Below are 27,978 nucleotides of genomic sequence, written 5' to 3' on the forward strand. Positions count from 1 at the left end.
CACCCTCCAACAACAACAACAACAACAACAAGAAGGAGAATGGAAATAGAATACAAAAAAGAAATTGTTTTCAGTTTTCATAACTAGCAGTATAGTGTTAGCATTGTGGCACTTCTGAGAATACTGTGTGTATAATGTGGAAGAAAGCAAATGAGTACGTACCTATGAAGTATTCTATCACCCCCTGTTGTGTTTGAGAACTAGAATTTTGTGTCAAATAAAGGAGATAAAGATGTTATATAGAAAAGGTTAAGTTAAAACCTTATAAACTGAATTTGAATCACAAAGTATCAGAATGAACTCATGAAGTATTTTATAAATATTTAATTCCTGGTTCTGTCCACTAAACGGGCCTAGAAATAAGGACCCACTCAGTAGCAGTGAGCATCCCTGGTGCCCAGATTGTGGTGTTAATATAACATATGCCACTAAAAGAAAAGCAAATTGAATTGAACCATGTGGATGCAATCACCAAAATCTAGCAAGAAAGAAGCTGGAGGTCAAATGGCCAGGTTCTTCAACAGAGAATCTGTAAGGGAAAGAAAGGGCTGGAGGGGGAAACCCCAGGTTTAAGAGACTTACAAAACATAAAGAGATAATACGAGACCAATCTGTAGGTCTGAACACCTGGTTGATGGACCCATTAAAAAAAGGCAAGGAGGCAATTACTATAGTGTATATACTACATAATATACTATTTCTTGGCCTGCATGGTGATCACAAAAAAAATTCACCTTGTAATTAACTAAACTATGTATGCTTCTTTTCGTGTTTTATTTTACATTAAAAAAGGTAAAAAGGAAAGGACAAAAGCTGAATACATGTTGTTACAAATATATACACACATACACATACACTAAGCAAGTAACAAGCACTGTGCATCATATATATGCAAACAATTAGCCCAGGTTTGTACATTACAAATAAGTTTGTGCAATAAACTTCTGAAATATCAACTCTTCCTTATCTTCAAACTGAAGAAATTGTTTTTACAAGTTCCAAGTTTATTTTTAATAGAATAGCAAAATAAGTATGTTTCCTGGTCATAATCAGAAATCATGTATTAAAATAAAATTAACACATCATATAAAGTGGTCCTTCCTCCCACGTACTTCAATAAGTGTCATGGGTCAAAGGATATAGAAAGTCTAGGGTTCAGATCAGTGTTTTTCAAAGGAATTGTGCAACACTATTGTCAAATAAGAAAAATGAACATCATAAAGAGTGAACCTTCACTAATGAAGTCTATACATTTAACAAAATCCCAAAAATAATAGGTTTTCTTCATGGGGGGAGAGGGTGGTAACTGGGTATGATTCTTTTAAAGTTCCTATTTTTAAAACACAAACACACACACACAAGTAATAAAATTCTGTGAAATGGACTTAAAATGGGGAGACTTACCCCATGAAAAAGAAAAAAAAAAACTAAGCCTCAAAAGTTAAAACAATGCGATTCTGCTGCATGAATAGGCAGACAGATTAATGAAACTAAACGGTTATCCCAGAAATAGACCAAAATCTATATGGGAATTTATACTATAAAAGAAACCAAAGGAGAAAAGTTGGGACTGTTCAGTAAAATTGGAATGACTAGCCAATATGGCAGAGACTGCTAATTTTCCACTAAAATCCCTTCTTTCCTTCTTCTTGGGTACAAGGCGGCCAACACAGACTTCACTTTTCAGTCTGCACTGCGGCTAGATGTACCCACATAACGAAGTTCTCATCACTATAGTTTTCATCTGTAGTGATGTCTGCCGTTTCTGATCACTAGCCCTGGACTTTCTTCTTTGCCCTTCCCATGGAGAGGACCCAGATACAGCAGCAACTCAGATATGACCATGCAGATAATCACAGCAACAATTACTAGAACCACAGGACAGAAGGAACTCAAGCCTCTGAATGATCAGTGGATGTGGGAGGTTCTGCTGACCTGTTTTGCTTACACAGGGACTGTTAAGTGAAGAAAAAATAAACTTTTGTGTTCTTTGAACCATAGCATATTTCAGTCCCTTGGTTACAGCAATTCAACCTAACCCTAATTAATACAGCATCTAGAGAAAAATTCATTTGAATTCATACCTAATATTTCAGATGGATCAAAGACTTAAATCTAAGAAAACCCCACATGACATTAGAATGAATCAGGAGATAGTAGGTTTTTAAATCTAAAAATGAAAGGTCTTTTAACTACGATACTAGGATGTTGATCATTTCCTCCAATGTAAGTAAGAATGTAACTTCCGCTGTGGAGCAAGAATTGGGGTCTGTTTTTTACATCACTGTATAGCCTGGTGCCTAGAACAAGTTCTCATACACAAGAGGCATTCAATAAATAATTGTTGCTTGAATAAATTGGCGATTTTAACTATATAAAATTTGTAATAACCTGCACAACAAAGTAATAATTATTTCTATACAAATGGCCAACGGAGAAAAATATAAATAGCACATATCACAAGCATAAAAAGGGGGGACCGATAATTTTGATGTCATATTTTGATAATAAAAATCATAACCAAACAGCAAAATAGACAACGAACACAAGCATAGAAAGATAACTAGAAATAAAAGTGGCTTTTAAACTTATCAAAAGATGCTCAATCTCAATCAAACTAAGAAAAATGCAAATTAAAGCACGTTAAACTGCATTTTTACCTATTGCTTTGGCAAATAAATAAAATAATCACTTGGGAGTCATACTTGACAGGCAAGGGCATGAGAAAACTGTTCTCACCCATCGTTGTTAAATCTAAAATCTGTCAAGGTCTATAAACAGAGCAACTTGGCAATAAATTTCTACCAAAATTATAATGTGTGTAACCTTTGACCCAGCAATTCTACTAGAAATGGATCCCATAGATACACTCACACGTTTGAAATGATGTATATTCAAAGTTATTCCCTATAGCTTTGTTCACGATAATAAAAACTGGAAATGATCTATATACCCATCAATATTGTTAAGTAAATGACAGCACATCTCTACAATGGAATACCAGGTATCTACTAAAAATGAATGCGCCGGACACAGTGGGTCACACCTGTAATCCCAGCACTTTGGGAGGCCGAGGTGGGTGGACCACCTGAGGTCAGGAGATCGTGACCATCCTGGCTAACACGGTGAAACCCTGTCTCTACTGAAAATACAAAAAATTAGCCGGGCGTGGTGGCGGGCACCTGTAGGTAGTCCCAGCTAATTGGGAGGCTGAGGCAGGAGAATGGCATGAACCCGGGAGGCAGAGCTTGCAGTGAGCCAAGATGGCGCCACTGCACTCCAGCCTGGGCAACAGAGCAAGACTCCGTCTCAAAAAAATAAATAAATAAAAAGAATGCAGCGCTACTATGGAAGAACTTCCAAGAAATATTATTTCAATAAGAAAACGTATAAAACCGTGGATACTGTTACCATGTGTGTAAAAGAAAAATTGTAATATCTATAGGTTATATGCATGTATATTATATATACTCTGAAATCACTGAAAGAATACACAAGAAAATGGTAATACAGTGGCTGTTTCTAGAAGGGCCACTGGGTACTTGGGAGACAGAGAAGGGAGACTTAGTTTTCACTCTACACTCTTTTGTGCCTTTTTAATCTTGTATACATTAATTATATTACCTTTCTAAAAATAAATACTTCATAAAATAAGAAAAATACAAATATTCATTGCCAACACCAGATACCGGAAAACTTCTCTGGTGACTCTCACTGTTAACCACATTAGGAAACTACTGAGCTGAACAATTTTAACCCTGTTTCATAATTAAGAATCACAGGGGTAGCAATTAACTACAGCCATCATCTCCTTCTCCCTCAAATAAATATATACACAAAATAAAGTCTGTCTCCTAATTCCATTTCTGTTATTCATTACTTCCTCTTAAAACTAATTTAACCTCACACCACCTTAAATGGGCATAAAAGTTTCTCAAAATGCTCAACGGATGGTAGTCAGAACTAACAACTATGCTAATATATTTACAGCCTCCAAAAAATAAAAATTTCACAAAACTGACACCTTGGCAGCAGCCCCAAGCCGTGCATCGTCTGCCTTGGAAAATAAAAACATACATCCTTAGTGACCAAAAGTCCAATGTCAACAGTCATGGCCTTGGTTTTGTCCCTAATGTGAAAGGTCTCCCGCCTACCCCCTTTAAATTATGAACTAACCTCTCACTTGAGGACTGGTGATTATTACAGTACAGCCATTTAAGGGACACTAGGCAGGCATTACTCACCCTGAGATTAAATTCTGCTTAAAAGGAAAAATATCCACAATATACCAAGTCAAGCCAAAAAGCAAGTTGTAAAATAGAATGTATGGTCATGTTCCACCAATTTTTAACATAATTAATATGCATATTTGTTTGTATATAAAAATATCTGTATAAGAAAAGGTTTGTAAATGGGAAAGTTTGTGTTCCAAGATTTTAGCCAAAGGTGAAAGAGAGAAGGGAAGAACTTTTATCTTTATATATGGCTATGCTTTATACTGTTTCGTATTATCTGAAATGAAATAATCAAAATTAACTTTTACATAAAATATAAAGCTATGGGGGGCTAAGGCAGAAGGATTACTTGAGGCCAGCAGTTCAACACCAGCCTGGGCAACATAGTGAGACTCTGTCTCCAAAAAAAAAACAAACGACAAAAAAAAATAGCCAGGCGTGGTTGTGTACATCTATAGTCCTAGTTACTTGGGAGGCTGAGGCAGGAGGATCCCTTGAGACCAGGAGTTTGAGGCTGCAGCGTGCCATGATTGCATCACTGCTCTCCAGCCTAGGCAACAGAGTGAGACCCTGCCTCAAAATAGTAATAATAATAATAATAATAATAATAATAATAATAAGGCTGTTTTATAATAATACATTGGACTTTCCTTTAAAAAGAATGCACCTAACAGCCACTTCAGAGACTTTCCTCAAAAGTGTTAAATCTAAGGAGGCTGCACAGACCAACCCTGGCAGAATTTAATCCCCAATTCCTTGCTTCTGTCTCCACATACATGGTTCAAACCATATCTGAGCAACTCAAATGTTAAATTCAGAAAGACACACACATCAACATTTTGCACTTCAGGCTTCCCCTCACAAAACATCTTACTGACTCTATTCCAAGTAGGTATTCATATTACCCCCATAACTTATCATACTCTTAACAGCATTTCATCCTGGATAGCGAGACTTTTTTTTTTTTTGATACAAGGTCTTGTTCTGTTGCCCAGTCTGGGCTGCAGTGGTGCAGTCACGGCTCACTGAAGCCTCAACTTCCCAGATTCAAGTAATCCATGTGCCTCAGCCTCTCAAGTAGCTGGGAATACACGAACCTGCCAACACACCTGGCTAATTTTTTTTTCTTTTTTGTAGAGACAGAGTCTCACTATGTTTTCCAGGCTGGTCTCAAACTCCTGGGCATAACCAATCTTCCTACTTTGGCCTCCCAAAGCACTGGGATTAGAGGCATGAGCCACCTTGCCTGGCTCAAGGCTTCTTTATGCTTTCAAAGCACTCCACGGGAAATGTATTATTAAAATGTAGTTCTGGAAAAGGTAAATGTATGGACACAGCAAAAAGCCCAGTGATTGCCAAGGGCTAGTGGGGATGGGAAACGAATAGGTAGAACACGGAGATCTTTAGGGCACTGAAACTACTCTCTATAATATTATAATGGTAGATGCATGTCATTACTCATTTGTCCAAACCCACAGAATGTACAACACCAAGATTGAGCCTAATGTAAACTATTGCCTTTGGGTGATAATGATATGTCGAAGTAGGTTCATTGATTGTAGTAAATGTACTACTCTGGTGTGGGATATTGACAGTAGGGGAGGTGTTGGGGAGATAGATGAGAACTCTTTCTATTTTCTGCTCAATTTTGCTGTGAACCTAAAACTGCTCTAAAAGAAATAAGGTCTATTTTAAAAGAAAAAATTAGGGCCGGGCACAGTGGCTAACACCTGTAATCCCATCATGTTGGGAGGCCAAGGCAGGTGGATCACGAGGTCAGGAGTTCGAGACCAGCCTGGCCAATATGGTGAAACCCCGTCTCTACTAATAATACAAAAAAAATTAGACGGCTGTGGCGGCACACACCTGTAGTCCCAGCTACTTGAGAGGCTGAGGCAAGAGAATTGCGTGACCGTGGGAGGCGGAGGTTGCAGTGAACCGAGATCACACCACTGCACTCCAGCCTAGGTGACAGAACGAGACTCCGTCTCAAAAAAAAAAAAAAAAAGAAAAGAAAAACTTAATGTAGTGGCCCTGTAAGGTGAAAAGGATGGCAGGGGCATTTTATAGGCAGGGAAACACTGGTAGTATTTATTTGAAAAACTTGGCCAAATTTAAAGAATAGCTGTGCAGATCCACCCAACAAAGCCTACTATGAAGGCAACGCCAGAACTAAGAACCATTAGGCTGGTCCTAACTTTCTTTTATTGGATTCATATAAAAAAACAAAAGAATCATTTGTGGCAAAGAATTTACCCTGTAGATTTGATCTCTGCCAAAGAGTATTAAAAGAAGTGATTTGTTGAAGTGGCTGCACTGCTGGTTCTGGCAATGCCGTTCTGAGAGCTCCTGGGTAAAGCTTACTCAGCTACCTTAACGCAGGCTCCTGGTCACATCTGCCCACAGTCCTTCAAGCCGCGTGCCCTCGTTCAGAGCTTCTCTCACTCTGGTCACTGGGGTACTCAGGGAGTAGAAGAGGCGTTCCTGGGATTATGAGTTCTCCAGCAGCTCTCACTCTGGCAGTGTGACGCTTACCAATGCTCCAGGCTGCAGAGGGAAAGAAGAAAGAAAACCAGCTAAGCAGAAGAAAATCCTGCAGTTGTGAATGTGGTGGCTAAAGGAAGTGCACATTTGGCACGCCTTTCAATTAGGACCACAAAACAAAGCTGATCTACAAGTGCAGCAAGTACAGAAAAGTTTGAAAACACTGATAGGAAGAGTGTGGAGGTTATGGATCTATACTGGTCTTTAAATATTTTTCTAAACACAAAAACCAGTAAGATCTGCAGTCAGCACATTTCAAAATCAAGTTGTTTTAAAGCCTATACACTATGTACTCTAGCCCTTTCCTCTCTTTCCCTTGCCACACACAAAATCAAACAAAAATTTTGACCCTGCATGTACTATTGTGTGCATTTGAGGGAGGCGGATCACGAGGTCAGGAGTTCAAGACCAGTCTGGCCAATATAGTGAAACCCCGTCTGTACTAAAAATACAAAATTAGCTGGGTGTGGTGGCGTATTCCTGTAATCCCGGCTAGTCGTGAGGCTGAGGCAGGAGAATCGCTTGAACCTGAGAGGCGGAGGTTACGGTGAGCCGAGATCACGCCATTGCACTCCAGCCTGGACAACAAGAGCGAAACTCCGTCTCAAAAAAAAAAAAAAAAAAAAGTTTGAGCAGTACAAACTACAGAATGAAAAGTCTTTCTCCCGTTCCAAGATCCCTGGCCCCTCCTAGAGGCATCCAGTATACCAGAGTAACCAATTTCTTGTATATCTACTCAAATATATCTGATTTTGGTCTATTTTCAAGCAACAATCTCTGGCATAGACAGATCTGGTTCAAAGGCTCATAAAACAATGGTGGGGAAGGAGTACAAAGCGGAAGGGAAGAGGAGGGGAGCTCTAGATAACTAATAAAAAACAAAAACCCACCCAGGCCCCATTTTCCTTTAGGAAGACTTGAAAAACATCAACATTTGCCAAAGGAAGAGGAAATTTTTATTAGAACCAAACTTTCCCATTCAAATAGTTAAGTAACACAAAACACTGAAGAACTTACTGCCTTCAGAAAACAGCGCCTTTTTTTTTAACCTCAAGGAACATTTTGCCAAGAAAACTTTCACATAAATAAATCTAAGCAGAAAACAAGCCCCAAATGCAGCATTCTGCAATAATTATGGGGAAAAATCTTCCCATCCACCTTGGAATTCGAGGGAAATGTTTTACAGATACTATCAAACCGTTCCTCACTTCAGCTTAAATTGAGGCTCACAATCTATTTGAAAAGAAAATCTAGACACATAAGGCACAGTAAGAATAAGACATGTAAAACTATCTTCCATAGGGAGGTCAACCAGAAATTTGTCTTTTTCAGCAACCACTTAGCAAAGTGAAAGAGCAAAAATGCATTTCTAAAGTGGGCATCCTTAAAAACAAACACATCAGCTGAGCAGCACCCGCAAACCCTTGAGTTTCAGAACAAACTGTTGAAATACTGGTATTTTCCAAGATGCTGGGGCCAGGGAAATCTGGCAGATTCACACTAAAGCTGCTTTCCCCTCTGCCAAAGACTAACCGCATTTTAAGAGGAGGCCAGTGTTCAGCTGTCCTGCCTAGGGTCAACCATGTCTTTAAGTGAGAGTTACTGTACTGGTAGGAAGAGGTTTAGATAAGCCAGAAAATAAACACTGGTTTATATTTTTCTGATTCTCTTTTTAAAAATCAGAGACTCTCTCTCTTTTTTTTTTTTTTTTCTCATTATAAAGGTGCTACTAATTTGCCATCCAACATCCCAGCCCCATCATCTTCACTGCATGGAACTCCTTCTCATCCTTCAAGACAGTGTTTGGGTTCTCCTGCCTCTGTCCAGTCTTCTCTAAAGATTCTTATATTTCCCAGATCTTTCTAATTCCCCTGGTATTTATATTCTATATGACGAACAATCTAGCACTTAATTCTCTGCCATGCACTGGGTTTCTCGAAACCAATTCAAAACTAGGTAAAGATCACATATTATTCTTCAGTGTTTGGCCCTCTTTCATGATACTTAGCATATACTTGGTACTCAAGAGTTAACTAGATAAAAATTAAATCTCCAAGTTAAATATAATTTAACATTTGTTTTAAAATTCATTGGACTCTCAAACCATGGACTGAAATCAAAACTGTGGTGTACTATAAGAAAGACAAGGTTGGTAAAATGGGAAATAATGTGAACTGGATACTTAACTCTTCAAATGTTCTACTTGGCACCCATCTCCCCCCAAATACCCTTCTATCAATAGGCAAGCTCGGCACACCTGAAAGGCAGCTAAAAACTGTTGTGTTCAAAATCCCAAGAGGGACTGAAAATATAAAAACCAACTCCCCAAAAAGATATACACACTAATTAAAATCAGTGCTATTGTTCAGGCGCTGTGGCTCATGCCTGTAATCCCAGCACTTTGAGAGGCCGAGGTGGGTGGACCACCTGAGGTCCGGAGTTGAAGACCAGCCTGGCTGACATGGTGAAACCCTGTCTCTACCAAAAATACAAAATTAGCCTGGCGTGGTGGCAGGCACCTGTAATCCCAGCTACTCGGGAGTCTGAGGCACGAGACTCGCTTGAACCCGGAAGGTGGAGGCTGCAGTGAGCCAAGATCAGCGCCACTGCACTCCAGCCTGGGGAACAGAGGGAGAATTTGTCTAAAAAAAAAAAAAAAATCAGTGCCATGAAATAAATATCTATATAGTAAACTCTAGCAAATTTTCAAAAACCATTCATTGAGCTGAGTTTTTTTCCAAAAATTTAGCCAACTTATTTGGCGATGGAGTTTCAATTCTTGGCAGCTAATCAAGCTGTGTAAAAGTCTGACCCTAAAGGGTCAAAGACACATTCCTGTGCAGGTGGTTGGAGGATGACTATGAAGAAGGAGAAGGAAAATCCAATCAAATTTTCTAACTCTAATTTTGGGCATTTAACATTACAGTTTTCTTCAATCCAGTTTAAAAGAACATGCATAGTTTCTTAAAAGTTGTTGCAATATGATGGGACCTGAGTAACAGGCAAGCATAAAAAGCACTTAAAATCAAACAAGCTCTTGGCAGTCCACACAACAGCTAAGCAACAGGGGAAAAAAAAATCAAGACAAGTTTTCTCAGCTCTTTAGTTACAATCATATCCTTGGCTTCTAGAAACTGTGGCTTCTAAACATTGCAAATCCTTACCCTTTCAAGAACCATTCCATACTCTCCCTGTCTGTTCACCCAGCCCATAAACCAAATAAATCAAGGTGTATCTTGCCGTGGAATTGCCATTAACCAGAACTACTTCAGAAAGCAGGATATGGTAGCAAGAACACGGACTTAGGAAGCAGCCAAACTCAGTTTTCCAACCTATTAAATGTGACCTCCGCAAATCATTTAACCTCTGAGTTTCAGTTTCCTTTTCCATGAAATGGGGTAAATACTCCCCATCTAGTTACTAATTATAGCAGCTATCATTTAGTGAGCTCTTAGTTCTATAACTGTGTTAACCACATTACTTGCATTGTCTGACCTAATCCTAACAATGAAATTGAGAGGTTATACTATTCCCAAATTATACATAAGAAAATGTGAATGACCATGAGAAACGGGAATTTCCAGGAATTTCTCCAGAATATATTCTTCTTAAAATACTTGCATTCTTTACTCATTATTTGGATATCCAAAAACATTGTTAAATGGGAACTATCACACTTAGTAGGATTTATAAAGAATTGTAGCATAGCAAATACTAAGATCCTGGAAAATGCTAGTGAACATTATTGGATGTTATGCCAGTAGCGGGCAAAATCCAGCCCACAGTCTGGATTTGTAAATAAAAGTTTTATTGCAACAGGCACACTTGTTCATTTTAAGTATAGTCTATGACTGCTTTCACACTGAAATGGTAGAACTGATAGTTGTAACAGAGTCCGTATGGCTTGCAAAACCGAAAATATTTACTATCTGGCCCTTTAGAAAGAGACTTTGTTGACCACTGCAATAACCTACATTCAGATCTACAAGCAAATTAACAGTACTACACAGATTCGTATGTTGAAGTCACCAATTTAAAGACTCAGTTTACTTCTAAAACTTATTTCTTGCAATACCAAGCGTAGGATATGTATACAGTATGCTATGCATATAAACTTATTTTATTTGCAAGGATGACACATCAATGGTAGTAGCAGATTGGGCCACAAAGACACATTTTTAACATGGCAACGGCGAGAAGAAATCATGACCCATTCTCTCCCACATGCTCCTATCCTGCACTGGCTCCAAAAAAGGTGGATCTTATCCTTCAACTCTGCAAGTCAGCTTTTCCTGTTCTTGCTTTCAACTTGACATCAGTGAATTCTTTCTACTGTCATTGTGTTGACTCATACAATTCTCACAGGAGGATTATAACACTTTTTCCCATTTACCTCATAAGTGATTTTTCTAGGGATTTGGAAAAACATATATATTTCCCAAGAAATCCTGAGAAGGAATTCTGTGACAGAAACACTGTTCTCTCCAGGTGTATATCTAGAGACAGAGTAGGAATCAAATATGTTAGACTTCTAGATAATGAAGAAAAAAAAGCCGGGGAACGAGGGCAGAGCATGAGGAAAAACAAAATCTCCAAGATGTTTTAAGGAAAAGATTCAGGTCTGTCTTACAGCCTAGAAAGACAACCAGGCCAAACTAGAAGTACAGTGAAGATGGGCTTTCCTAATGTTTTGGCCAAAATATTAGAGCACCTTTCTCCTCCAGAATTTAAAGTACAATTTGGCTAAGACAAAAGGGGCCCGCTGTGGTTTACTTAATTACAGAGTGTAATTAAGTACCAGACTACACTTCTGAAGATAATCTGCCTACACTCCGTAACCTCGAAACCCTCAAGTGAAGTGGTTTGGTGGTCCATCAAAATCCCTTTCATCTGTCCAGCCAAAGATTCATTTACTCCTGCCAGAAATATAAAGTAAGGGAATCAAGGAGAAAACTTGAGGCAACAAAGGCAGTGAGTGGGCTACAGTAGCATAAAGAAGGTTCCATGCTTGAACCAACGGGTTCTGAGATGGATCCCAGCCCTGGCCCATGTAATCTTTTTCTGCAAAACAGGCGTCATGACTCCCTTGCAGAGCTGCCATGTATGAAGTACATGGCACTCAGTGGATGCTAATAAATGGTAGCTAATGTTGTAAACTCAATATTTAAGGAGCAGCTATAAGAAGAGAAGTGATGATTACCAGGGTTGAATTATTAGGTTGAATCCTATGCAAAATTGCTGAGATTTGACCATTTTGACTCATCAAAATAGCAATTTAGGGCCAGGCACAGTGGCTTATGCCTGTAATCCCTGCACATTGGAAGGCCAAGATAGGAGGATTGCTTGAGCCCAGGAGTTGGAGACCAGCCTGGGGAATATGGCGAGACCCCATCTCTACAAAAAATTTAAAAATTAGCCCGGCATGGTGGTGCACACCTGTAGTCCCAGCTACTCAGGAGGCTGAGATGGGGGGACTGCTTCAGCCCAGAAGCTCGAGGCTACAGTGAGCCATGTTCATGCCACTGCACTCCAGCCTGGGCAACAGAGCAAGATCCTGTCAAAAAAGTAATAATAATAATAAGCAACTTTGAAATAAATATTACAAAGGGCTCCATAGGAAGCCTGAAAAGAGAATATGAAAGACTAATAGCCCAATACTCATTCTTCCACTGGTGGTGACTTAGAAAAAATCCAGACACCAAACAGGAAGGCTACAGACTAAAATAGAATACCCCCTTAAGTCAACTTCTCACCAGATATGAGGTGTGACTTCAGAGAAGATCAGATTCCACAAAAGACAGACACACATGCACTCCTCACTCATAAGTAACCCATGTCACTCACTCCTTTCTCTTTTTTTTTGAGATGGAGTCTCACTCTCTCAACCAGGCTGGAGTGCAGTGGCACAATCTCCACTCACTGCAATCTCTACCTCCCAGGTTCAAGTGACTCTCCTGCCTCAGCCTCCTGAGTATCTGGGATTACAGGCGTATGCCACCACGCCTGGCTAATTTTTGGTGGAGATGGGGTTTTGCCATGTTGGCCAGGCTGGTCTCCTGACCTCAAGTGATCTGCCCACCTCAGTCTCTCAAAGTGCTGAGATTACAGGAGTGAGAGATTACCACACCCAGCCACTCCTTTCTCTCTCTCTTCTTTATTCCTGCTCTCTCCCTTTTCTATCCTTATTTCTTTCCCTATGCAAGGCCCACTGAAATCTTTGATTAACCAGTTTAGGAAGGAAATAAACACAGCCTTTCTGGTTAACTGATGTTACCAATTACACAGGAGGCCTTTCTATAAGCCTTTTAGAGCAGCTAGTAGCTCAATATAGACATCCAATGGATCCATCACACTTTCCCCCTATTTTTCTAATTGTCCTTCATTTTTTTCAAGTTCCATCAGCCTTTACCCAGTTAACAGGTCTGTGGTGGTTCCATGGAGTCAAATCAATTCCTGAGTGAGAAATGAGTTTCATGACAACTCATCAGGCCAGGGGTCCCCAACCCCCAGGCTGTGGACGGGTACTGGTCCATGGCCTGTTAGGAACCCGGCCGCACAGCAGGAGGTAAGGGGCTGGCAAGTGAGCATTAGGCCTGAGCTCTGCCTCCTATCAGATCAGATCAGTGGCGGCATTAGATTCTCAGTGGAGCGAACCCTACTGTGAACTGCACATGTGGGGAATCTAGGTTGTACACTCCTTATGAGAATCTAACTAATGCCTGGTGATCTGATGTAAACAGTTTCATCCTGAAACCATACCTCTTCCTCCCCACTACTCCATCCGTAGAAAAAATGTCTTCCATGAAATTAGTCTACTGTCCTGGGCTAACCCCAAGTAGCTTTATTCCAGCTATATGTACATCTCCAAATGGTTCTCAGCGAAGAATCCGAGTATCTTGAGTGAAGAGGGATTGAGAACAAGTGGAAGAGAAGAAAGAAGGAAATGGCCACTTCTTCCATTCCCCCAACACACAACTCCCTAAACAGAATCAGACTTCTCTGGTAATTAGATTGCCTTTCTGTCTGTTTGGCTCAGCTTTCACGTGTGTACACCCCATTGCAGCAGCGCTCCAGCTCTCCTCATTACCATGAGACATCCGTGTTGTAACTGTTGTCTGGCAGGAATGTGGTAATCCTTGGTGATTATACTCACACATAAGACTATACAGGCTTTCATCAGCTCATGATCTCAGGCACTTTTACAAGAGTTCGCAAGACTGCCACCCACCAGGCCAGGACCAGATTTTCTGGTTTTCTAATGGAGTGTCTGGCATTTTGTTTCTCCTAGGCTGTACTATTTACCTTCACTAGACAGATATTTAGCAAAACTTCAACGAGGAGCCTCTTGAAAGTAGGAACTCTGTGTATTCAATGTGCTGCTATATCTCCAGTGCCTGGTCTAGCATCATGCCAAACTACTTAAATATTTGTGGCGTGAATGAAGTTTAAAATTATAGAAAAAACAGGCCGAGCACAGTGGCTCATACCTATAATCCCAGCACTTTGGGAGGCCAAGGCAGGAGGATTACTTAAGCCCAAGAGTTCGAGACCAGCCTGGGCAATACTGTGAGACTTCATCTCCAAAAAATTAGCCAAGCATGGGTGGCACATACCTGTAGTCCCAGCTATTCGTGAGGGTGAGGGGGGAAGGACTGCTTGAGCCTGGGAGGTGGAGGCTGCAGTGGGCTATGGTCACACCACTGCATTACAGACTGGGCGACAGAGTAAGACCCTGTCAAAAAAAAAAAAGAAAGAAAGAAACAAAAGAAAAGAAAGAAAAAGAGAGAGAAGGAAAGGAAAGGAAAGGGAAAAGGAAAAGGAAAGGAAAGGGGAAAGGGGAAAGGGGAGAGGGGAGAGGGGAGAGGGTAGAGGGGAAAAGGAAAAGAAGAAGGAAGGGAAAGGAAAGGAAAGGAAAGGAGGAAGGAAGGAAAAGAAAGGAAGGAAGGAAGGGAAAGAAAGAAAGAGAGAAATAGAAAGAGAGAAAGAGAAAGAAAGAAAAAAAAAACAAAAAGCATTAATAATTTCAAGCTCATAAACTTGGTAAAGAAAAAGAAACTTCCCTATCACTCTTATCATTTCTAGGGTAGAAATGGCTAAATTTCTACCCTAGGCTTAAATTCAAAGCAGTAGCAGAAAGTACCAAATACCTTCCTGCAAGTATTTATGTCATTACCAACCTAAGAAAAATTTTCACCAGATCATGCTTCCTAATTATGATTGAACAAGAATAAACTGAAAAAAAGACAATCAATATTATTTTTTATTATTTGGTTCTATTTATTGTTTGCCCACAAGCATGTAGGCATTTCTAAAGCTAGTCTAGAAACTGATTGCCCACTGTGCAGAGAGAACAAGGTAACAAGCAAAAAAACAAAAGAAAACAAAATCCAATAAAGTTAGGTAAAAAAGAAAAGAAAAATGAACAATGTTTTATGTGGCCTCGTTTTCTCACTGGTTTTGTGTGTGTATATACTACACACCCATAATTATGTCAGACAAGCCATGAATTGTATAAGTGTTTGCCAGTCCTGTAATGAGTTAATCTGAAAAATTAACCTGCACACTTCTTGAAAAGAAAAATAGTCTCTTACTTATCTCTGATTGTGTAATAATTGGGGTAGTATCCCTTCCATACTAACCAGTCAACAAATACTTGTTGGCCTATGAACAGTGAGTTAATTTAAAATAAGATTAAAGTCAAGAATTTAGGCAACTCTGGGTCTACCGCTGACTTGGTGGTCTTGAGCACTAGTGTCTTTCAACTCAGCTCTATCGTCTCTATGGGACTGAGCAGGGAGTCATCCAGGTCGATGGAGGTAACACTGAATCGATGAGCTAGACATGCCCCCGCACCACTGCTGTGTGACACTCAGAAGTCACTAACCCTTCTCACTCACCCTTCTCTGTTATCCTTTTATCCTAACTATAAAGAAAGAGCAGTGGCCCAAGTCACTAAGTTTCCTTCTAGCTCAAAGATTCTTCTTAGATATTTCTTGCATGATTGTTACCAGGATTCCTCAAGAATTATGCTAACAGCAAGGGGTATTCTTTAATTAAAGGTGCTGTTTTTGGGCCAGGTGTAGTGGCTCACACTTGTAATCCCAGCACTTTGAGAAGCCGAGGTAGGCGGACTGCTTGAGCCCAGGAATTTTCTGGGCAACATGGCAAAACCTCGTCTCTACAAAAAAATACAAAAGGCCGGGCGCAGGGGCTCACGCCTGTATTCCCAGCATTTTGGGAGGTCCAGGCAGGCAGATCACCTGAGGTCAGGAGTTCAAGACCAGCCTGGCCAACATGGTGAAACCCCGTCTCTACAAAAATACAAAAAAAATTAGCCGGGCATGATGGCGGATGCCTGTAATCCCAGCTACTCGGGAGACTGAGGCGGGAGACTCGATTGAACTTGGGAGGCGGAGCTTGCAGTGAGCCGAGATCACGCCACTGCACTCCAGCCTAGGCAACAGAGCAAGACTCCGTCTCAAAAAAAAAAAAAAAAAAAATTAGGTGGGCATAGCAGTGGGTCCCTGTAGTCCCAGCTACTCAGGAAGCTGAGGCAGGAGGCTTGCTTGAGCCTGGAAGGCAGAGGCTGCTGAGATCATGTCACTGCGCTCCAGCCTGGGCAACAGAGGGATAGCAAAACTCTGTTTCCAAAAAAAGACAGCTTTCCAATCTACCTCTGTACTGAGATGGCACCCAACCCACTAATTAAAGAAAAAAATGTAAAAATAACATAATACTTTTTATTTAATTTAGCAGTTTCATTCTTAACTCAGAGATTAGTTTTTTGTTTTTTTGTTTGTTTGTTTTTTGAGACAGAGTCTCACTCTGTCGCCCAGGCTAGAGTGCAGTGGCGCAATCTTGGCTCACTCCGACCTCTGCCTCCCGGGCTCAAGCGATTTTTGTGCCTCAGCCTCCTGAGTAGCTGGGATTACAGGCACCCACCACCATGCCCAGATAACTTTTGTATTTTTAGTAGAGATGGGGGTTTCCCCATGTTGGCCAGGCTGGTCTCGAACTCCTGACCTCAAGTGATCCACCTGCCTCAGCCTCCCAAAGTGCTGGGATTACAGGCATGAGCCACTGTGTCTGACTGAGGTTTGCTTTTAATTTAATTTGCTCACCAATCATTTGCTCTCCAATTGAAGGATAACTGAGTACGAAAATGTACAAACAGAATTAGAGTAACAGCGGGTCTACCAAGAACAGTCTCTCAAGGGAGCAAAAGAATACATCCAGGTTCCCAAGACTAAAAGCATCCTGTCCATGTCACCCACCATCCCAAATCTACTAATCTTTCTTTATGTCCTATCTTCTGCAATGGAACCACTGAAGAATCTTGTAGACAAAGCCAGAAACCAAGTTTGCCTTACAAACCCCATCGCTGCCTACAACCCAGCCCAGGACCTCTCCCACCAGCAGTGGCCCAACTGACTCCTTCATGGTCTCCTCTACATCCCTGCCATGAGTGTAGTAAATTGTTCATTGAGTAACGCTCACTAGTGCCTCTCCTCTGCTTAAAGCCATCAATGGTTCTCCCAGCTGGTGTAGATTTCTTGATTTTTATGATCTGGCCCCAGACATCTCCAACATCATCGAGTTATCATCTCATAGGTACCCTCACCCTAATTGTATCTTACAGCTCCCTGGGGACACCATGACCATGTTCACCTTCTGCCTTTGCACTTGTCTGCCTGAAACGTCTTTTTTCATCTGGCAAACTCCTATGCTTCAGGATCAGCCCCAGCATCACCTCCCAAAGCCCCCATGTCTACATCCTGTCTGAAATATTAACACATGCCCCCTCATCTGTTTTTCCCAAACTTAACTATTGTGGCCCTTAAAAGTGCATTTTAATTTTTAAATTTTACTATTTCCCTGGTGAGTCTGTGGACTCCTCAAAGGTAAGAGTATTTTTCACCTATGAAACATCAAGAATAGTCATAAACAATAGGCCAAGAGGCTGGGCACAGTGGCTCACGCCTGTAATCCCAACACTCTGTCTGGGAAGCCAAGGCAGGTGGATCACCTGAAGTCAGGAGTTCGAGACCAGCCTGGCCAACATGGTGAAATGCCATCTGTACTAAAAATACAAAAATTAGCCAGGTGTGGTAGCAGGCTCCTGTAATCCCAGCTACTTGGGAGGCTGAGGCAGGAGAATTGCTTGAACCCAGGAGGCGGAGGTTTCAGTGAGCCGAGATCATGCCATTGCACTCCAGCCTCGGTGACAAGAGCAAACTCCGTCTCAAAATAAAATTAAATAAAAGGCCCTTAATAAATGTTGATAATAAATGGTGTACCCTGATAATGGATTCAAAGCAGAAAAGATACCATCCAAGAGAAATATGAACAATTTAAAAAATGAAAAAGAAATAATAATGCTAATGGAAAAAAGGAGGTAGACCTACTGGAACCCATTTTCAGTGTTGTCATGGCTTTTAACTCAAACTAAAAAACAAAACAAACTTCCCCAAACCCTAAGTTATAGACAAAGAGAACTACCAACGTTTCTGATTTCATACAAAAAGACAATGTGTAAACTAAGTGTATATACTCAACCACAGCTTCCTTGTGACTTACATTTGAAAACAAAGTATTCCCTACTCTAACATTTTAGGACATAATCTTTTTTCTAAATTTTATATACACACAGAGAGAGAAAACAAAACTTGAAATACTTATATACCATGCTAACAATGTAATATTACTGGAAACTAAATTGTTATCAATAAAATGTAAGAAGGGAGATGCTTTGTTTCACCAAAAAAAAAAAAAAAAAAATGTAATTTTTTCCCAGAGAATTATTCCCAAGATGGTCACTTGGACTCATGCCCCCATACAATTCCCTTGGCTAAGCTCTCACTGGCTGGCCTGCTTCCAGATGTTGTCAGTCAAGGTGACTGAGGGAGCTCAAGTACGAAAAAGAAGTGTTCTTCCTCTCACCATGACAATGTTACATTTGCTACATTTTTTGTCTTAGAAACAGGGTCTCACTCTGTTGCTCAAGTTGGAGTGGAGTGGCAGAAACATAACTCACTGTAGCCTTGAATTCCTGGTCTCAAACAATTCTCCCACCTTAGCCTCCCAAAGCACTAGGATTACAGGAATGAGACACCACACCTGGCCTTTACCTTCTTAAAGGTTTTTCCCCACCCCACTACCCATTTTCTCAGCCCCAGACTGTTTATATCACACTGGGAAGAAAAGACAAATAACACACATTCCTATATAATGTTATTCAATTTACTTTAAAAAGCATGAAAAAGGTAACAGAAAGGAGGCAATGGCCAAAGACAAATGTTAAAGAAAAGAGTAGGAAGATCCAAGGAATAATAAATGGCTGTTATTAGCATTTGCTGGCTGGGATCACTTTTACACATGAAATCGCTTAATGCGTGAGTCATTTGAACTCATGACTGCACTGAATCGTTTCATGTGTTCAAGCAAACCTGCAATGAAAATAACCCAGAAGTCTTGAGATGCCAATGACTCTCCAATCAAAATAATGAGGGTGGCAGATCTACCCGAGAAAAATCAAAAAACAAATAGGTGCTTAGAAAACAATTTTAAATCCTGTTGTTTTCATAAAACAAGTGGGCAGAGTAAAGTGAGATTTTTTAGTTTACCAAAATTGGGACTGGGTTAAAATTTCAAAAGTTGAGAATTCACTGTTCTGGAGGATTCTGTGAGAGTCAACACTGGTGTCTACTCTGTGCCCACTGCAGGGTTGGGCCAGGAACTGGTTTCTACCCTCACTCAGTTCACAGGATGATCAGGAGAGCCCAATCCTTGGCTTCTACTCCAATAATGTTAGCTTTAAAATTAGTCTTACATGCTAATAGTTTCTCTGTCAGGGTGGTGAAAATGTTCTAACATTAGATAGTGGTGTCAGTTGAACAGTTCTGTGGCTACACTAAAAACCACTGAATAGTACATTATAAAAGGGTGAATGTTTTTGGTATATGAACTAACTCAATAAAACTGTTATTTTAAAAATCAGTTTGAAAGGTCTTACAGCCTTTTTTGTACAACTTAGACCTCGAGTACATGCTGGGCTGTACTCCTGGACCTAGCTTCACCACCTGGACACAGCTTGTCTCCCAGTTAATTTTTGTGAAAAGAGCAAAAGCTCTGGAATCGCACAGCTTGAGGAATGAACCTAGGCATGTTGCTTCCCAGGCATTGGTATCTTAAGCACATTACTCTCTGCCTGTGTCCCATCTATAAAACAGGCAGACACCACCCCCCAATCAGATGAGAACTACTACTGAGAATCTGCAAATCACCGCCAACTTCAGACTAACATTAGTAAATGGCAGATAATTAAAATGAAATTAAATAATTAAAATGAAACAGCCTCTACCAAAGGACACGTGAGGTATCAGAAGAAACTAACAGGAAAGACAAAAACGAGAAAGGATGATGGCAAGTCAAGAGTCAGGACTGAGGCCAGCCTACCTGGAATCCTCTTTGGGATTCCAGTGATGCTTTGCAGTAGGGGTGATATGGGGTGGGAAGATGGGGATGTGTCTGCTCCCAGAATTATGTGCTATTATCAAGACGACCTTGTCTATGATACATAAATCTCTGGACTCTTTAATGCAAGACCTTTTATATGAGTAACCACAAAACAGAGACATTTTCTATACTTTACTCTCCTCAAGTGTCACTCAGCATTCAGTCCGCTAATGGAATTTCAGCCTCTTGATTTGGGTTACTATTAATTAGAACACATAGCTTTGCATCAGGATTCATTTTTTATAGATTAATTCTATAACATAAAACATGCCTGAATTTGACTGTTAGGAGTCTTTTCTTCACAAGCCTCAAGATTCCACACCTGTGATTAATTTACATAAGCACAGGTTGAAACATCAGCTTTTTGATCATTTGTGATATTGCAACTCTTAAGAAGCAACTTACCCGACAATTAATACAATCTATATTTATCAATAACCCAAATTCCCAGAATTTGGGCCAGAATTTCTAATGTGAAATTAATTCTTCATAGCCATTTTAACACCATTCTCATTTAAAATGTGCTCTATTTATCCAAGCAACAATGAAAGGAATATGTGTGTATAAACACACACATATATAAGCCTTTTGTCACACATTTCTACCCTTCAAAAGCAATTCAAGAAGAGCTAGAGACTAGCAAATTGTCAGCCCTATCCTTCCTCAGGTAGAGGTGATACTACAGCCAGCTGAATTCTCTCAGAAGTTCCTCCAGAGACCAGTAAGTTAACAAACTGTCTCCATACTGCACAGGTTGGCTTCCTGTATCTTTGCATCCCTGATGTCCAGCATATACTTGAGCTCTGTGGACTGAAGAGGAAGGGCAGACAAGCATTACCCAAAACCCCAGGGTTAAAGGACTAAATGAGCTCAGTTGTTCTCACCCTTGGCTGTACACTAAAAGTGCCTAAGAGTGCTCTCTGGTGGAAATGGAGGATGGCCATTGTCCCAACTCTACAGGTGACTCAAATGAGCAGCTGGGAGTTGAGTGTCACTGAAAGAGACATGGTAAGAAACAGTTAATACTTTCAGGATTGCTTCAATATGATGGGACATGAAAGTACAACACACATATAAAAAGGAAATAAAACGTTAGCAATTGTCTCTGTTTACCATTCACACTGTCAACAATTACAGGAAAAATTCAACGAGTTTCAGGTCACTAAACCTTAGTCCATTTCATAAACATTTGTCTACCTGATTTTGTTTTTTTTTTTTTACTTTCTAAATCCAAGAGGGAAATGATAATCTTCTGTAAGTTTTAGAATGGCTTATTTTCTAAAACTGTAAGGAAGGAAAAGGCTAGCTCCTGTTAGTTTTAATTTTGAATGTGGTAAGTATTGGTGGAGGTAACTCTTAGATAACAGCTTTTTTAAAAATCCATTTTAGTTGTTTCATGTGCAGCACTTTTGTTGGTTCTGCCAGCACTGCTATGCACTCAGGCTTAAGACAACACATACTAGCATGAATTCAACTGAGTCTCTTAGAACTTCTAACCAAATTTAGACTGGTTTAACACAACCATGAGGTATCCTTCCAGTTTTTTAATAATACTTTGGACATACAAAGGGCAGGTCACATACATGTCTAGAAGCTATTTTCTTTTAAATATAATTTTGGATTAAATTTAAAATCACCTGTCGCCCAGGCTGGAGTGCAGTGGCGTGACCTCGGCTCACTGCAACCTCTGCCTCCCGAATTCAAGCGATTCTCCTGCCTCAGCCTCCTGAGTAGCTGGGATTACAGGCGCGTGCCACCCCAGCTAATTTTGTGTATTTTTAGCAGAGACGGGGTTTCACCGTGTTAGCCAGGATGGTCTCGATCTCCTGACCTCAGGTGATCTGCCTGCCTCGGCCTCCCAAAGTGCTGGGATTATAGGCGTGACCCACCATGCCCAGCCTGGTCATTTTTTTTAAGAGGCAAATAAATGTGAATGCTCCACAGAAGTAGGGGCATTCCAGGGTTGAAAAAAGCTTCCATATGTGAATATGCTCTTTCTCTAGAGGTAGATGCGTAGGTCCCAACTGTGGGGTTTATTGTATGAATACATCAGACAGCAAGAATAGAGAGCTATATATATCACACACATATGTGCCATTTATACTGCCATTTCTCAAATACAGTATGAATTCATGCAGATGTATATCAAATAAATAAATATATTCATATATACATATATAAAAACATATAGTATATGACTATATCTATTCAATCCATGCTATGGTCTAAATGTTTGTATCCTCTCAAATTCATATGTTGTAACCTAATCGCCAATGGGATGACATTAGGAAGTGAGGCTTTTGGAGGTGATTAAATCATGAAAGCAGGGCCTCGTGGGATGAGTGCCCCTGTGGATTTAGTCCCCTTATAAGAGAGACCCCAGATAGCTACCTTATCCCTTCCACCAGGTGAAGACAGAGCAAGAAGATGCCAACTATGACCTAAGAAGCCCTCGCCAGACACTGAATCTGCCAGTGCTTTGATCTTGAGCTGCCCAGCCTCCAGAACTGTGTAAAATAAATGTCGGGTCTTTATAAGCTACACAGCCTCTGGAATTTTGTCACAGTAGCCCAAATGGACTAAAACAATCCATATAGACTAAAAATGCAACTAAAACCTTTAGTAAGGGTCCTGATGTTTCCTTTTTAGGAAACTGCCAGCACTCCACATCCCACCACATCCCATGTGTCCTCAACCACTATGCCCCCTTCCTCCCCTACACTGTGGTTAAAACCCAGAACTGAGCCAGTTAGAACTGCGGTCCTGCCATGCGCTACCTTTAAGGCCTCAGGAGCTAACTTAATGTGCCTCATTCCCTTCATCTGAAAAATTTCAATTAAAAATTACACCTGCCTCACAGAATTATCCTAAGAATTAAATGAGTTAATATATGTAAAGCACTCACAACAGAACATGATATAAGCACCATTAAAGGATAAGTTATTAATATTATTGATGCTCTTATAACCATAATGCTGACTTTTGTGATACTCATTTCTTTCCTTAACACTTTTTCTTTTTCTTAATAGTATATTTTACTAACTAAAACATACAGTTCTTTGACTTGTCTTTGAGTTCCATTTTTTTCTCACTCTGAAAGACATAATGGAACACATGGGAGAGTATTGTGCTGAATCAGCTCCAACGTATGTCAAAATTTCTTTACCTCAATAATGAATAATAAATTACTTAGCAATACTCACAATGGACTGCAGCGTAGCTCTGCCCCACAGCAGGGCTGAAAACCAGTGGTTAAAAACAAGGATCTGTTAACCAGTAGGGTTTATTGACAGAACAAAGGGAAACCTTCACATTGATAACCAGTGTGCAGATTACATCCTCCAAGCATCCTCCAGTGAACAGAAAACAGAAAGCAAGTCACTGCCAAACAACCAGCCAACAACCCTTTAATTTAATATACTCTACTGTTCTTCATCAATATGGACGCAGACAAGCATCTATCAAGAATACCATGGAGCCTTTCAACTACTATGAAATGTAAAAATGAAAACCAAAGTGTTATACCTGGAATTCACCCAAATCTTTTAAACATATAAAATTAACAGTGACGACCTGACATTTAAAAAAAGACAAGCTGGCACAGTAATGCATGCATGACATGTTAAAGGCCATTCAATATCTAATATTCATCATGGGGAGTCGTATTTCCTCAGAGCAGGCTCCCTACTTTGCTGTGTAAATTAAAACTGTGTCAGAAGAGGCAAATACTTTTTTTGGAAATGCCTAACATAAAGGCTTTATCTGTAAGAACAAGGTTTGCCCATGACCTTACTTTGCCATCTTTAGTGATGAGAGAAGAAACCAGGCTTGAGATACTGTGGCCACTGGCCACTTGGTGTGGCCTGAGAGTGAGAAGTCCGCAGCCAGGAACCTTGAGACAGCTCACAATCTACATGGGGTTTCCAAAAAGGAAACACAGGTTGTACCTAAAAGCATTCCTTATTGCTCCTCCCTACACATTTTATCCACTACCTTATATCTGCACACAAAGTCCTCCATTTCAGGAAGGAAACCAGGACAAGCGTCACTCCTAGCTGAGCTCTTCGCCAGGTACTTTACTCAAGATTCATCTCCTCCAGGGTGCTTGGATACCCACCCTTGTTCTCCCTTCCCATGGCTTTCCCAACCAGGAAATCATCACCACCTTCTGACAGCAGGACTTTGTCCTCTTTAGCACTGAGTCCCCAGTCCCTACCGGGGTGCCTGACACAGTGAGCACACTCAAGGGGGTGTGCTGCAAGATAAATGAATGTCTCTCCTCCTCTGTGAAGGCTTCCAGGATTTACAAGGCTTCCAGAATTTAAAAGTAATGTGTGCCCTTACCCCACAACACCAGCATTCTGAAGGGCCTAGATAAAGAACACTCCATCTCCTCTTCTGGATGTCTACTGTAATTAGGTGGAATAAATACCAGATGAATTGGTTCATATCATGTGCTTCATTACATCTGCACCCATGAACAGGAAGAACAGACTTTGCAGCCTTGAGTAAATGAGCTCCTTAAGATTTACGTTTCTCTCGCCTGTAAAATGAGGCTAGATACCTACTTCCTAATATACATAAAGTTCATAGCACAGGATGTGGCACAAAGATAAACACTCAAATATCTTTTCCCTTCCCCATGTATAGTATGAATAAAAGTCAAAGTAATTTAAATTTTACACTCACATGTAACAGAGGCAGAGCTAGGTAATCAGCTCATCTCTCTTTTGAATTTACAGGGATGCTTTTCTAAATCACTCAAACAGCATGTCTTTCTTTCCCTTTGGAGATCAAAGGATTTACCTGAGCATGAGACAGTAAGTTCCCAAAGTCAGGTCTCGTCTGCACACAGCCTTACCTGGCCCACAGTCACAGAAGAGAGCTTCACTCAGAGAACGGGTTCAGGAAGTACATATAGAATGAAAGCTGACTAAAGCAAGCCTTTGCCATTTTCCATTATCTTCTAAAATGAGATGCTTTTTTAAAAAAAACTTTTACATTTTTAAATTTAATTTCGAGCATGGAAATTTAAAGATATTTGAGGGAAAATAGAGCGGTACATCTGTGATAAGTGACTGTTCTGTCAAAGTTTAAGGACTGTAACCCTTAGATACATTTTATTCAAAATAACAATTTCTATTGTCACAAACTCAAAGCAACCCAGACAAACAGGCTTGGAAACTACCAGCCAACTTCATTCTGTGAGTAACCATTAAGTTTTAATCAGATGTGGTTCAATTTCTGGAACAGTGAGCATTAAGAGGGGCTCATCAAGGAAAATGGGCAAAAGTAGGAGGAGAAGGAGGAGGAGGAGGAGAGGAGGAGGTAGAGAACAAAAGAACTGCCCCGCAAGCCAGTCATTGAACGTGGACTCTTGACTCGAATTCTCTGCCCCTCTTTGCAGCTGTTGTCTCCTGCAGTTGGCACGAAGCGTTGCCAGTCTGGGACCGGCTTCCAGTGAGGACAGCATTGTTTTATTGGCTACTTAGGCAATGCACACACCATTAATGGAGTTTTTATCTCTCCATTTTCCTGTCAGTACAGAACCAGCCAGTCTGACTCTGTTATTATCATCAAGAAAGCTTTTCCCCCCCTCCCCACACACACTCTTTAATCCAAACAACATCTGGGAACTTCAGCCTCTATCATGTAAAAGCGAAACAGATTTAGAGGGAGAGCAGGAGAAAGTACAGTTCCAGTCGCACTGAACAACAAACGAATTCCAACAGGAGAACTAACCTTGAGCCGCCCAATATCTCTGAAACGCTATTCGCTTCAAAAAGGCAAGGTACTTCCCGCTGCATTGCTTTAAACTTCCGATAGACCCTTGCTATCAAGAGGTGGGGAAAAAAAAACAACCCATAGTGACAAGTTGCTTATTGTACAAAAGAAAAACAAAATATTGGTACTGTTTTCCTAGAAGGGAAGTCCTGTTGTGAAATAAAAGTCAAGAATAATATTTAGGTGATTTTTTTAAAGAATGTCTTTTTTATTCAAAAAGGAAAAAACAATAAAGACCCTTTAGCAGACATTACTAGTAAGTACATCCCCAGTGTACAAACTATTAGGAAAAATGTGGCGCCATTAAACCCAGAAAATATGTCCTTCTGTAACAGACAGCTGTCTCCTCTGTAGTTTAAGTGTGCTTTCTGCTTAGCTCATGCTCCGTGAGTCATGGAATCAATACAGGAAGCACACAGAGCCAGCCACACTGCAGATTCCGAGGAGGGTCAAGCCACACAGCTCCTCTGTTCCTCTCCTCTGCTTGCTGCATGGCTCTTCCAAGTATGTACATCTGGGGAAAACGCACAACCCCATTTCTACTTCATGTTTAAACCTGCCTCATAAGGTCTCCAATCCTGGTCCTTTCAGCATTGTTTCTAGGTAAGTAGAACCTAAAAATTACAGCCCTCCAACATGCAGGTGTCAAGCAATCCATCCTGCCCCTCAGCCCCACTCCTTTTTGAGTTTTCTGCAATGCACCAATAACTATACTTAGGTTAGAAGGGACTTACTTCCCCAGAAATGCTCATCACCCAGTAGAAGACAAAATCAGAACTGAACATCTGAGTGTCAGCAAAGGTTAATGGTTTATTTTTAATTTATTTATTTTTGTTCCATTCAGCAAAACAGGGGAAAATCACTCACTGTCTGAGCCACAGGCTCCTGCTCACTGGAAGCTGTGCCCAGAGCCCCTTGCAGTCTGTTCTTAATGACAGTCTCAGTAACCTGATCCTCTCACAGTGGGAGTCTTGAGTAAGCACTGGCCTCTCTCGGGTCTCGCCTTTCTATTGTCCCACCCTGCGGGGCCAGCTGTTTCTGACAGCCAAATTGCTGCATGCTAAGCAATGAATGCTGTCAGAGAAGGAATTTTCATTTCTATAATGCATAGGCCTCCATGGACAAATTATACAGCTTATGGTGCTGGCTGCAGGATGCTGCTCCAAGCTTGAAGCACTGCCAAAATGAAGCCTGTCCTCCCCTCTCCCCAGCCCCAGGCTGACAAGACAGTCACCCAAAATGAATCTGAATGGCCCAGGGAGAAATGGAACACGTGTTTTCAGAGACAAACAAAACATATGTTGAGAATAGCTGTCCAGCGACACTCTTTGATGTAATGGCGTACAGGGAAAGCTAATTGATCTAATGTCACACCACACAACTACCAGGCATGGCATCCATTATGACCTACTGTAATCTGATACCATGCAGTGAACATCCCAAGGGCATCAGGAAAATCACTGGCTCCCTGCTTCTGGTGGATGCCAGACTTACCCAGAAACCACACAAGAACTTAGTACTTTTTGAGAACCAAGCAACACTGTATGAGGTCCCAAGAACAGTGCTCTTTTATGAGAATGAAAGTCCCCAATATGTGCTTCATGGAATCATTCTGTAGAAACTCTATGCTTCCTCAGTTCCTCCCCCTCTCCTTCTCAGCAACAACTCCTGAACTGGGTCTGGGATACACCCCCTCCTATTCTGCATGCTGAGGTGTGGTTGAAAACCAATCATCACACTGCACTGGATTCCAGGGTGTGACGTGACCTGAGCCCACCCAATCAGAGTGACTCTTGGGATTTTACAGGAACTACTAGAAAAGAAAGTGTGATTTTCTCATTATACTTGAATGTAGGATATGCCATAGCCATTTTGCTACCTTGAAAAGAGAACCTGCTGA

The 27,978-nt window shown here is 40.7% G+C and overlaps 2 protein-coding genes across 4 annotated transcripts in view; both read right to left on the bottom strand.

The window, feature by feature from the left end:
- ACVR1 (activin A receptor type 1) overlaps positions 1-6,783 on the bottom strand; it is an 82,089-nt gene extending 75,306 nt beyond the window's left edge. The window contains exon 1 of one of the 2 annotated variants that reach the window (XM_034954331.3): positions 6,492-6,783. The gene's annotated coding sequence lies outside the window, so the exon portion shown is untranslated. The remainder of the gene's footprint in view (positions 1-6,491) is intronic. The other variant, XM_034954329.4, reaches the window with a different exon arrangement.
- LOC134728727 (basic proline-rich protein-like) overlaps positions 6,644-27,978 on the bottom strand; it is a 57,516-nt gene continuing 36,181 nt past the window's right edge. Inside the window, exon 2 of one of the 2 annotated variants that reach the window (XM_063595380.1) lies at positions 6,644-6,782. In XM_063595380.1, coding sequence (XP_063451450.1) covers positions 6,767-6,782 — 16 coding nt within the window. In that variant the 3' untranslated portion in view covers positions 6,644-6,766. Of the gene's footprint in view, positions 6,783-21,210; positions 21,289-27,978 lie in introns of those variants that run through there. The other variant, XR_010109465.1, reaches the window with a different exon arrangement.

This window comes from Pan paniscus, chromosome 13, assembly GCF_029289425.2.
Source record: "Pan paniscus chromosome 13, NHGRI_mPanPan1-v2.0_pri, whole genome shotgun sequence".
NCBI lineage: Eukaryota > Metazoa > Chordata > Mammalia > Primates > Hominidae > Pan > Pan paniscus.